Source organism: Hippocampus bargibanti, linkage group LG14, assembly GCF_051943395.1.
Source record: "Hippocampus bargibanti isolate YZ-2025 linkage group LG14, ASM5194339v1, whole genome shotgun sequence".
Taxonomy (NCBI): domain Eukaryota; kingdom Metazoa; phylum Chordata; class Actinopteri; order Syngnathiformes; family Syngnathidae; genus Hippocampus; species Hippocampus bargibanti.
In genome coordinates, this window is record NC_142747.1 from 1,435,524 (window position 1) to 1,449,154 (window position 13,631).

Consider the following 13,631-nt stretch of genomic DNA (forward strand, 5'->3'; position numbering starts at 1 on the left):
CACTTTTTCAATTAACTCCTAATAAAGTCATGAGAGAGAGAGAGAGAGAGAGAGAGAGAGAGAGAGAGAGAGAGAGAGAGAGAGAGAGAGAGAGAGAGAGAGAGAGAGAGAGAGAGAGAGAGAGAGAGAGAGAGAGAATATTGAATTTACTATGATATTTCTCTTTTAGGAATGCTCCTCCTGACTGCTGACACCCTTGGTCATGATTTTCACGTCTTCCAGATCCTCACCCACCCATGGACATCTTCACAGAGTGCTGTTCACCATCTATATACATTACACCGTGGGGAGACTGAAGCAAGGGTCTGAAACTAAATTTATATATGTTTACATTATAGCTGTGAAAGGATCATGGTTATTGCTTTAGTACATTATTATTATTTATTTTAGAATGGTGCTCATCAACATTTTACTTTTTCTGTTTTTTCTGATATCCCAATTTATGTGTTGGCTTGCTGTGTTGTTCGTGTTGTTGAGGGTGGAGAAGCAACTATCAGTCACAGCCTGAAGCTTGGCTGCTTGTTTAGCTGAAGCCCCATAGGAGTTGGGCGGGGATAGTAAGCAGTTTGTAAGGACTTTGCTTACCACCAAAGTAGCTCTGATTATGCCTTCAACATCAATGTAAAGCAGCCAGTTGTGATTGCAACCACAGCTAACGTTAGCACCGAAAGATGCTAAAAAGATTTCACAACCCTTCTTCTTTTCCTTTCGGCTTTTCCCTTCAGGGGTCGCCACAGCGAATCCACGTCCTCCATCTAACCCGGTTTTGTGCATCCTCTTCTCTCACACCAGCTACCTTCATGTCCTCTTTGACAACCTCCAGAAACCTCCTCTTTGGTCTTCCTCTCGGTCTCCTGCCTGACAGTTCATGGCTCAGCATCCTTCTTCCAGTATAGTCACTCTCTCTCCTCTGGACATGTCCAAACCATCTCAGTCTGGCTTCTCTGACTTTCTCTCCAAAGCCTCTCATCTGAGTTGTCCCTCTAATATACTCACTCTTGAGCCTATCCAACCTGGTCACTCCTAAAGAAAACCTCAACATCTTCATCTCTGCTACCTGCAGCTTCTGCCTCCTGTCTTTTCTTCAGTGGCACCGTCTCCAGTCCAAACATCATGGCTGGTCGCACCACCGTTTTATACACCTTTCCTTTCATCCGAGCTGAAACCATTGTATCACACCTCACACCTGATATTTTTCTCCAGCTGTTCCATCCTGCCTGGACACGCTTCTTCACCTCTTTTCCACACTCTCCATTGCTCTGGACAGTGGACCCCAAGTACTTCAAATCCTCCACCTTCCTTATCTCTTCTCCCTATAGCATCACCCTTACACTTGGATCCCTCTCATTCACACACGTATATTCCGTCTTGCTGCGACTGATCTTCATTCCTCTCCTTTCCAGGGCATGCCTCCACCTCTCTAGTTTAGTTTTAGACTACTAGAAGTAATTGATGCTTATTTCACCACTGTTTGTCATGGTGAACAGTGTTATGTCTGAAGTACTAACTTACAGCATTGTGATTGCAGGTTTTTCTCTATTTTAATGTTTACTCTGTGAAGCGCTTTACTTTTGAGTCAGCCAATCCTCCATGAAGCATCTCCAGCTGGTCCAGAATGCTGCTGCTCGCTTTTTGACTGGTACTCATAAAACGGAGCACATTATTCCTACTCTGGCATCCCTTCCCTAGCTCTCTTTATATTTTAGAGTTCTTTTCAATATCTCATTATCCATCCATTTTTCGTCCCGCTTTATCCTCATTAGGGCCGCGGGGGGTGCTGGAGCCTATCCCAGCCGTCTTTGGGCACTAAGCAGGGGACACCCTCCCTGAGTTGGTCGCCAGCCGATCGCAGGGCACACAGAGACAAACAACCATTCACGCTCATACTCACACCTAGGGACAATTTAGGGTGTTCAATGAGCCTGACATTCATGTCTTTGGAATATGGGAGGAAAATGGAGTCCCCGGAGAAAACACACGCGGGCCTGTTGCGTCACACGAGTGTATGATTTTGAAGTGCGCCTTTCAACACTTTCATGTCTTTCAATTCCTTGATCTCCTTGATGTGCGTATCACCCTGACGCATAGCACACGCTTGCAAATTGTATAAAAGAAGCTGTCGCGGGACAGAGAGATTGGGCGAACCACGGGGCAGAATCATATCAGACTCATCTCGGACTCACGCCGGGCGTCGGACGGATATCACGGCACGACTTGCTCGACTCCACGCCGCGATCAAGCTCTGCGCGTCACCTGCCTGGGAGATCTGACAACGAACCTACTTACAAATAAAGAGAACCATCAAACTCTTTATTGGCGAGCTAGCCAGGAGCATTTTTTCCCTCCTCCTCAGCCCAATCAACTCTCCAAATGGAAACACCCAGATTTCCCAGCCGCCCGTGAACCCGGCATCTTCACAGCAAGACCCCTCAAGCCGAGCTCCCGATGGGCCGCCACCACCCGTGGGCGCCCCGACCCCACCGTGAAACCTGCCGCACCCTGATGGCCAACATCGTCCAATTCGCCTGGCGACTCTGCAACTAGCTGCATCGTATATGTCCACGATCGCACATCGTCGGACATCGCTTATGTCCACGATCGGACATCATATATGTCCACGATCGGACATCGTCGGACATCGCTTATGTCCACGATCGGACTTCGGGAAGACGCTTCATTGCCGACACGGCCGCCGACGTCAGCGTTCTTCCTCAGCGTCCTGCAGAGCGCCATGGCAGCGCGATCATCGCCACCGTCGCCGATGACCGGCCTGTCCGAGCCCGGCAGCATGGCCAACCCCACGCACCTTCGTCCTCACAATCCCTCATCGATTCTCCGACTTGACCGATCCCAGCCGAACAACTCACGGTGAGAAGACCTTCCGGCATCGACTCAACGGCCGCGAGGAAAGTTTCCATCGATCGACTCAAACTGGCAGTCGTAGGGCACTCTTTGCCGTGCTCCCGTACAACGACTTCAGGCACCACGAAACCTCCTCGGCAACCTCCCAACCGACGCCTGCCATGCCCGGTGACCGTCATCTTGCCTGGCCTCACCATGTCGCAGAATGACTTTTGTTTTTATTTCTTTTTCCTTCATCGTTTTCACCGACTTCGGATCCAGGAGGGGAGCCCTGTTGCGTCACACGAGTGTATGATTTTGAAGTGCGCCTTTCAACACTTTCATGTCTTTCAATTCCTTGATCTCCTTGATGTGCGTATCACCCTGACGCATAGCACACGCTTGCAAATTGTATAAAAGAAGCTGTCGCGGGACAGAGAGATTGGGCGAACCACGGGGCAGAATCATATCAGACTCATCTCGGACTCACGCCGGGCGTCGGACGGATATCACGGCACGACTTGCTCGACTCCACGCCGCGATCAAGCTCTGCGCGTCACCTGCCTGGGAGATCTTACAACGAACCTACTTACAAATAAAGAGAACCATCAAACTCTTTAGGCCCAGGGAGAACATGCCAATTCCACACACAGAGGCCGCACCAGGTCTTGAACTCACAACGTCTGCGCTGTGAAGCCGCCGTGCTCACCGGGCCGCTTTATTATTCTCAAGATCTTATTATTTGTCTTTAAATCTTTAAATGGCCTTGCTCCTCCTTCCTTCTCCGGGCTCATCCACCCCGACGCAGCTTATCAACTTCATGTCCTGAATATGATAGCTGTCCATGTTATGCGCTTTCTTCCAGCTCCAGCTGTTGTAAAAGCGCAATATAAAACAACATGTACTGTATGTATTGTATTGTACTGAAAGTTTAGTGTTGAGTACTGGCATTGCTCAGAAAATGTTTCTTATTGTTTTTGGTGTGTTAACCTAAGCACTTCATCAGGCCTGATACTCTCTTCTATTGTTATTTTGTAACTATTTGGAGATTTACAAAAACAAAACAGTGATCATTCACTTTATGGTAAAACAAAAGTTTTACTTGTCTCAAATACATTTCAAATACAGCAGAAAGTAAATGGCTTGGACTGTATCTGTCCACATCCTCTGAAAAACAGGAAAATACTTTATAATGCCACATTTTGACTTTGGGGTTTTCAGTCATAGTTCCATGTAGACTTTGCCTGCAGTAATGTGTTGGATTGTCTCAGGTACCTCTTAGCACAACCTACACATTGGGTCTTGTCTAGTGTGGTATATCTGTGCCTCTATGGCTCTGGTGCTTAGGGCCTGCTTTTAAGCAGCCAGAATGAGTGCCTCTGTGCTGTCCTGAAAGCCAGCCATCTCTAGCCACTGATCGGACTTCTTGAGATCGGCCACTTCAGTTATACATTCTCTGAGTACATCATCCATTGGATTAGGGAGTCTATGTCCCTTTCGCTCTTGGAATAGAGTTTTATATCATCCATGTAGAGAAGGTGACTGATCGTAGCTCCATTTCTGAGGCGGTATCTATAGCCTGTCTTGGCAGTTACTTGGCTGAGGGGGTAACATGCAGAACAGCAGTGAATAGAGTGCATCACCTTGTTATATGCCACATTTGATGGACACTTGCCATTGCCATTGGCTTCAATTGTTGTTTTCCAAATCCTCATCGAGTTTGCAACAAAAAGCTCTTAGGGTCCTGTTGACCTTATACAACTGCAAGCATTACGTTATGTGTGTGGCATCGAATCATTGTAATCAATCCAGGCCGTGCACAAGTTGGTATGTTGGAACCTGAAGTCTGTGCGGCTGTTCTGTCAACCAGTAGCTGATGTTCTCTACCAGTGCCCTTCTGTGCCTCGCTTATATATTTATCCATGCGTCCACTTGTCTTAGCCGCAATGATGCCCGACATAAGCTTCCACATTGTGGAGAGACAGGTTGTTGTCTGATACTTGTATGGAACTGCACCCTTTGAGGGATCCTTCACGATCAGGATTGTTCGCACTTTGGTTAGCCATCCTGTGTGAGTCCCATCCATCAGCCACTGGTTCGTTTTTGCAGCTCAGCGCTCATAGAGTGCTGTTAGTTTCTTTCACCAATAGGTGTGGACCATATCTGGGCCTGGTGCTCTTCGGTTTTTCATATCTGAGACTCTTTTCTGTATCTCTGCCACTGTTATGTTAAATGGGTTCTGATAAGGGAGGTTGCTGCGCTCCTTCTTCAGAGTCACCAGCCATTGTGCAATGCTGTTATGTGCAACCTCGTTCTCCCATATGTCTTTCCAGTATCTTTCAGTTTCCAGCCTTGGAGGGTCTGTTCTGCTCTTAGAACCTTGACACTGAGTGCACACTGGCAGCATGTGTTACGAACAGTCTGTTTATTAGTCTGGCCTCGTTCTCTTTCATATACCTCTTTAGCCAAATGGACAAGGCCTGGAGGCTTTGTTTGGAAGTTTTGAGTGCTTTGAGTTGTATGGCCATCTGGATGGACCTCTTTAGCATTGACCTTTTATTCACACCTTTCTCGGCCTCCATCTTTCAGAGGAGAGGATCAAAGTGTGAAATGTGCACGTCTACTACAAGCTAAATGTTGCAAGCAAACACAAAGCTGTAGCATCCATTTGACGAAAAGAAATTGTCTTACATCTCCTGTTCCATGTAAATCTGCTTCAATTTTCAGCCGCAACAGTTTCACATATGCATCGGCCCTCTGGCGGATGCTCCTTCCTTTCATCGCGGGCTCCTCGAGCATACATCCAGCCACAGACTACCCAAAAGCCTAGACCTTTCCACTGAACAAAAGGGGGGGGGGGGAATCATTTGCATTTATTCGGGTTTACCTCCCAATCTCATCTATGGTTTAAACACCTCTTCTGATCTGGAAGCCTGGGGCCCTTAACCATGGAATTTGTGGAGTACTTCATCAATCTCAAGTTGTGATAGCAATTGCCATTTGTAAATTTTGGAACACTAAGCTACTAGCTGTTGCGTGGTCAACCGTGACTGTGGGTATCAAAGTAACCATTCAGCCCACATTCTCTGCATGTTACCCCTTTGACCCGCGTTGCTGGTATAGACGATTTCCAACAGAGCCATCAGAATCAGAATCAGAATCAGAATCAGAGTCAGAATCATCTTTATTTCCAAGTATGTAGAACACACAAGGAATTTGTTTCCGGTAGAACACGCTGCACTCTCACCCATATCTTTGTTCCAGTAGCCCATTTTTCATCATTTTTGGTCGTGTGATGTCTGAGTCGTCATGTTATCCGTTTTATTTTCCCTCATCTCTCTATGAGGTTGGCATTTGCATGAAGTGTCTTGCCCAAGGACCCACACCGGATGGTATTGTGTGCTCATTTTTTTGCCCCAAGCGGGATTCGAACAGTCATCTCCTGTCCTCCAAAACCAGCTGTCTTTTACCCTCACGTACTGTGGCCTGTTTGTGAGGTAGTCTGTAATCCAGGATGTGAGGTGATGGTCGACTCCGGCATGCTGCAGCTTGTCCCCCAGTAGACTGGGCTGGATGGTGTTGAAGGCACTGGAGAAATCGAAGAATGTGATCCTCACCGTGCTCCCAGCATTCTCCAGGTGCAGCAACGCCGTATGGAGGAGGTAGATGATGGCATCCTCCACACCGATGCTGGGCTGGTAGGCAAACTGCAGCGGGTCCAGCGATGAGCTTGCCAGCGGTCGCAGGTGGGTGAGGACGAGTCTCTCCAGCGTCTTCATCAGGTGAGACGTCAGCGCCACCGGTCTGTAGCTGTTGAGCTCTTTGGGGTTGGCAATCTTGGGCACTGGGACCAGGCATGACGTTTTCCACAGCTGTGGAACTCTGCCCAGCTTCAGGCTCAGGTTGAACAAGTGCTGGACAATGTCACACAGCTGGTCGGAGCAGGTCTTGAGGAGTCGGGAACTGATGTCATCCGGACCTGCTGCCTTCCTCACCTTCATCCTCCTCAGTTGGTTCCTCACCTGCGCAGTTGTGACAGACAGGCAGGAACCAGGAGGCAGAGTGGCGGCTGAGGGTGTGGCAACGGTTGGGAGGGCAGATGTTGGTTGTGGAAAGCTGGTCGTGAGAGGGGGCAGGGAGGGTAAGGCCACAGTGAGAGTTGGTGCAGGTGCAGCTACAGGTGAAGTTGACGGTGGGCCGGGGGCGGCTGGCGTCTTGTCAAACCGATTGAAAAAGCGGTTGAGTTCATCTGCCCAGTCCTTGTCTTTTTCGTTCAATGTCACTGGGCTTTTGTGGCCTGAGATGTTTTTCAGGCCCTTCCAGACACCAGCGACATTGCTGGCTTGCAGCTGCTCCTCCATTTTCATCCTGTAGGCCTTCTTCCCCTCTCTGATCTTCCTCCTCAGTTGGATCTGCACGGCCTTCAGTTCCTCTCTGTTGCCCGACACAAAAGCCCTTTTCTTCTCCTTCAGGAGGACTTTTATGTCGGGATTAATCCATGGTTGTTGGCAAAACACCGCACAGTCCTGGTGGGTACGGTGTTTTGTTCACAAAAGTTAATGTAGTCTGTGATGGTGTTGGTGAGTGAGTCAATGTCTTCCCCATGAATCTCAGTAAAGAGCTCCCACCTGGTTGAATCAAAACAGTCCCGCAGAGCTTCTTCAGCTTCTGTGGACCATCTTTTGATCGTGCGGGTCACAGCTGGTTGCCTCTGGACAAGGGGTTTGTACACAGGCTTGAGATAAACCATATTGTGGTCTGCTCTTCCGAGAGGGGGGAATAGAGTGCATCACCTTGTTATATGCCACATTTGATGGACACTTGCCATTGCCATTGGCTTCAATTGTTGTTTTCCAAATCCTCATCGAGTTTGCAACAAAAAGCTCTTAGGGTCCTGTTGACCTTATACAACTGCAAGCATTACGTTGTGTGTGTGGCATCGAATCATTGTAATCAACCCAGGCCGTGCACAAGTTGGTATGTTGGAACCTGAAGTCTGTGCGGCTGTTCTGTCAACCAGTAGCTGATGTTCTCTACCAGTGCCCTTCTGTGCCTCGCTTATATATTTATCCATGCGTCCACTTGTCTTAGCCGCAATGATGCCCGACATAAGCTTCCACATTGTGGAGAGACAGGTTGTTGTCTGATACTTGTATGGAACTGCACCCTTTGAGGGATCCTTCACGATCAGGATTGTTCGCACTTTGGTTAGCCATCGTGTGTGAGTCCCATCCATCAGCCACTGGTTCGTTTTTGCAGCTCAGCGCTCATAGAGTGCTGTTAGTTTCTTTCACCAGCAGGTGTGGACCATATCTGGGCCTGGTGCTGTTCGCTTTTTCATATCTGAGACTCTTTTCTGTATCTCTGCCACTGTTATGTTAAATGGGTTCTGATAAGGGAGGTTGCTGCGCTCCTTCTTCAGAGTCACCAGCCATTGTGCAATGCTGTTATGTGCAACCTCGTTCTCCCATATGTCTTTCCAGTATCTTTCAGTTTCCAGCCTTGGAGGGTCTGTTCTGCTCTTAGAACCTTGACACTGAGTGCACACTGGCAGCATGTGTTACGAACAGTCTGTTTATTAGTCTGGCCTCGTTCTCTTTCATATACCTCTTTAGCCAAATGGACAAGGCCTGGAGGCTTTGTTTGGAAGTTTTGAGTGCTTTGAGTTGTATGGCCATCTGGATGGACCTCTTTAGCATTGACCTTTTATTCACACCTTTCTCGGCCTCCATCTTTCAGAGGAGAGGATCAAAGTGTGAAATGTGCACGTCTACTACAAGCTAAATGTTGCAAGCAAACACAAAGCTGTAGCATCCATTTGACGAAAAGAAATTGTCTTACATCTCCTGTTCCATGTAAATCTGCTTCAATTTTCAGCCGCAACAGTTTCACATATGCATCGGCCCTCTGGCGGATGCTCCTTCCTTTCATCGCGGGCTCCTCGAGCATACATCCAGCCACAGACTACCCAAAAGCCTAGACCTTTCCACTGAACAAAAGGGGGGGGGGGAATCATTTGCATTTATTCGGGTTTACCTCCCAATCTCATCTATGGTTTAAACACCTCTTCTGATCTGGAAGCCTGGGGCCCTTAACCATGGAATTTGTGGAGTACTTCATCAATCTCAAGTTGTGATAGCAATTGCCATTTGTAAATTTTGGAACACTAAGCTACTAGCTGTTGCGTGGTCAACCGTGACTGTGGGTATCAAAGTAACCATTCAGCCCACATTCTCTGCATGTTACCCCTTTGACCCGCGTTGCTGGTATAGACGATTTCCAACAGAGCCATGTTATCGCATCTCACCCATATCTTTGTTCCAGTAGCCCATTTTTCATCATTTTTGGTCGTGTGATGTCTGAGTCGTCATGTTATCCGTTTTATTTTCCCTCATCTCTCTATGAGGTTGGCATTTGCATGAAGTGTCTTGCCCAAGGACCCACACCGGATGGTATTGTGTGCTCATTTTTTTGCCCCAAGCGGGATTCGAACAGTCATCTCCTGTCCTCCAAAACCAGCTGTCTTTGGGTAGTTGGCGGGTGACACTCTGGACCGGTTGCCGGCCAATCACAAGGCACACTGAAACAAACAACCATTCACACTCAGACTCACAGTCACACCTAGGAGCAATTTTGGAGTGTTCAATCAGCTTCTTCCATGCATGTTTTTGGACTGTTGGAGAAAACCAACAGAAAACACATGCAGACCCGAACCCACAACTTCTGCAATGTGAAGTCTGCCTGCTAACCAGTTGAATACCAGGCCACCCATTATTATTATTATTATTATTATTATTATTATTATTATTATATAATCGGCACAATTTGATGATGATGCAATTATCATTTTTCTGCATATTCAAAGTCCCGACTTATTTTGGTGACAGCTATTTCTTGTCTTCCTGTAGGTCCAGGATATATGTTTCAGCCAGGACAGTCGTTGGGTTGCAATCAGCACCTTTCGTGGTACTACCCACGTCTTTCCAATCAACCCATATGGCGGTGCTCCATGTTCTCGGACGCATTTGTCTCCAAGGGTTGTCAACCGGATGTCACGCTTCGAGAAGAGTGCTGGCCTGGAGGAAATCGAACAGGATCTGAACAAAACGATGACATGCGGAGCCTTAGGCGGCGGCAGTATTGGAGGCGGTGTGGCTGTCCTCGGCGGAGCAGGAGTCATTGGGGGCCGCTCCAGCCCCATACCTGGCCTTTCCAGTAGCCCATCTGGGTCTCCACATCACGGTGAGAAGCTTATGACGATGAGGGCTGTGTTTTCGTTGTTTTGGAGGAGTGCAATTGGGATGGTGCTGGCTGGTGGTGATTTCTTCATTTTGCTTTCCAGTGTTTAAATCAACCAACTAATGAGCCCTGAAACCATCACTCTTCTACCTCATGATAGTGACAATACTGTATTACATTTTAGTGTTTCTTAAAACATTGTTTGTACAGTTTCCATTCTGAGTTGAACAATTACATGAACCATATTTCATATTTCTTTTAAATGATTCATTATATAATTGGAACATAATTTATTCTTCGATGAAAAGGTTTCTTCAGCCGTCATCTGTACTTCTTTGTTGTTTCTCTTCGTATTCAAGAAACTTCGTCAGCGAACTAAAGTCTTACTAGTACTTTAGGCCCTATATATATATATATCCCTACTGTCCAGACATGGCGGTGCCAGACTCTGCTATGATAGGTCCCTGCTCTCAGGTTGGGGGGAGCAGAGGACTACTCCCTGCAGCTGCTCCACTACTAGTTCCTATCGTTCTGACTAACGACTGGCCTGATTGATTGGAGTTGCGGAAATCTCTTACTGTTTCTTCGTAAAAATAAATAAATAAATAAATAACTTCAAAAATATGAATGCCTCGGTCACAATGAGTTATGACACGAGGAAGTGACCTGCAGAACAAGGAAGCAAAGGTTAGTCAAGTGGCATATTCAGGTGCGCTTAGTTCTTCTACTCTGTGTTCCTTCTCATTTTCCTTATTCATAAATTCTTCATAATACTCTTTCCATCTTGCCATCGCGCTACTGGCACCTGTTAATCCATCGCCATCTGTTTCCTTAACCACCCTAACCTGCTGCAGGTCCTTACCATCTTTGTATCTCTGTCTCGCCAGCCTGTAAAGATCAGTCTCGCCTTCCTTGCTGCCCAGCCTAGCATACAAGTCATCATAGGCCTCTTGTTTGGCCTTTTCTTTAACCGTGCACTGCATCTCCTTGTACTGCTGTCTACTCTCGTCCGTCCTCTCAGTGTCCCACTTCTTCTTTGCTAAGCTCTTTCTCTGTATACACTCCTGCACCTCCCCATTCCACCACCACACCTAACCCTTAAAGGACAACCAATACCATTTTTTTGTTTCCTAACTGACATCAGAAAAACGTTTTATAGCATCTAAAATACCCAAAACACACAGGCTGATATTTTTAGTCAAATGAAAAACACAAATAAAAATGACTTAAAGTGTCCCAAAACTAGTTGTATTAAGGTCATCCTGTCTACTTGATATCTAATTAAAAACATTTTCTTACAGACAGTGTATTTTAGGTGTTAAATCACCTGACATGTTTCGCCGTGTACTTCCGCCTTCGTCAGAGTGTCCTAAAATAAAATACATATGTCCTAAAACTACTTCAAAATGACCTCAGAAAGTTTCAGTTTCAGAAGGTCCCGCCTCCTTGTTCGTGACGTTACGCCAATACGTCTTGCCTTGCTTGAGATCAAAACAATGGCTTAAGATTTGGAGAAGATGCTTTCTTGTTACTCATCCAGTTATTAATATGATTCAAATAATTCTGGAGGAAAGCATAGATGTTTGCAATCAATTAAATAAGTCCTTCCGTGTCATTTTGAGGCGCCTGGACTGCAATGTAGCGTGGCAGAAAATGCACTAGATGGCGCCCATTGGAAATGGTCTGATTTGTCTGCTGGGAATTTGTGTCAGCTAGTATCAAATAGTAGTCTTGGTGCAACACACAACAATTCACCATCGCGTTATTTATGTTTTCCTTCTAATTTCGCCACCAACACGGATCGACACAAAGTTTTCAGACCAAACAAAGTACCCAAAATGCATTGTGTGTCGCTTTCTCGGTCAGGGCGTTCCTAGCGTGACGTCACGTAAGGAATCGTCACCAACTCAAAAACAAGACTTCCTGAAAATTCAGCGCGAGTCTTAAAACGTAAGCTATATGCCGTGGAATCTTTGCAAAATACGCTCAGTAGAAGTCATTTGAATTGATTTTACAAATTATGCACACAACTTGTCCAGAGGCGTCGGTTGTCCTTTAAGTGTGGCGCTTAAAAGGTCTTGAGTGTGTGTATTTTAAACTGGTGAAAGATGGGTGGGGAGTGGGGAATTTCTAGTCATACTTGTCTCAATACATTACACTGCATATCACTCTACTGTACATTTTTTACGTTTTTTTGTGAATGTTTTATTGCTTTATTGTTTTGTATATAATAGTCGCTCCATTTACAGCACTTTGTATTCAGCATTGGCTGTTTGAAAGTGCTCTATAAATACAATTGAGTTGAGTATATGCCTTACAAAACCTCTTGGATCCCCTCTGGCATAATGTGATAAACATAATTCAAGCTGATATCAAACCAGGCACCGTGGAAAAATTGATCTGCCTTTAGATCTTTATGTACATGCTAAAAATTGTTTTCCAGTTTCCACTTAACTCCCAAGCTGATGAATTCTGACTGTGTTTCTCCTGTATTTGAGGTAGTCTAAGCAAAGGGCATAGATTAACCAAAAACTCGGCACAGTTGAGACTAAAGAGTCAAATTTTTTACACATTGCAAATTTTATTTGTGCATTCTACTATGCACCCACATTGTCAAATATATTTGAGTTAGTCAAAAAGTAGACCATAACGTTTAAATGTACAAGCATTTCATATGGATGTTTGTATAATGGATGGATGAAATTGGTGTTGACAGTGGAATGACCAGATAATTGAAAAGTCCAATGTGCAAGCTAACTATCACAGTTGGCTTGTTGGTTAGGCACAATCGTTGAGGATATTGACTAGAATTATTTTTGTGAAGGAATTTCAATGTGCTTCTTCAGGACAACTATGTGTGTAATAAATCAACACTATAGCACTCTGATTGACCTTGATTAACACATGGCCAAACACTAGAAACAAAAGCATCAAGCATCTTGCAGCGATCCTTCAGAATTCCGGAGGAAGGCTGTCATGTTTTCTGCGATCTTTGGAAAGCTGCAAACTCACCGAATAAAGAATTATATCCAGAATAGAGGGTGGCCCCGTAGTCGAGTGGTTAGCACACAAACTTCGCAGTGGAGAGGTGGTGAGTTCAAGATCCGGTACGGCCTCCCTGTGTGGAGTTTGTATGTTCTCCCTGGACCTGTGTGGGTTTTCTTAGGGTCCTCCGGTTTCCTCCTACATTCCAAAAACATGCAGGGCAGTCTGATTGAACACTCCAAATTGTCCCGAGGTGTGACTATGTTTGAATGGTTGTTTGTCTCTGTGTGCCCTGCAATTGACAACACGATCCTTGAGGTTGGATGGATATGTTGTTTTTTTGTTGTTTATATTTTATTTTTTTGCTAATCTGTGTGTTTTTCTTTTTGTCCAAATTATTCCATGTCGACAAATTAACACTACTAACAGTAGCATCCATCATTCCGCAATAGGAAACCACTTATTTTTTTAGATCTTCTGTCATTTTTTTGTTTTGTGTAGCTTGACTTTATTTGAATCTTTTCGATGCAGTCATCGCAGAACAGCTGGTATTATATGACTTATTT

At 45.7% G+C, this 13,631-nt stretch overlaps 1 protein-coding gene across 1 annotated transcript in view; it reads left to right on the plus strand.

Annotated features, from left to right (window-relative positions):
• Positions 1-13,631, plus strand: part of bcas3 (BCAS3 microtubule associated cell migration factor) — a 207,032-nt gene that overhangs the window by 60,614 nt on the left and 132,787 nt on the right. Inside the window, 2 exon segments of the mRNA XM_089014628.1 lie at positions 170-303; positions 9,750-10,083. Coding sequence (XP_088870754.1) covers positions 170-303; positions 9,750-10,083 — 468 coding nt within the window.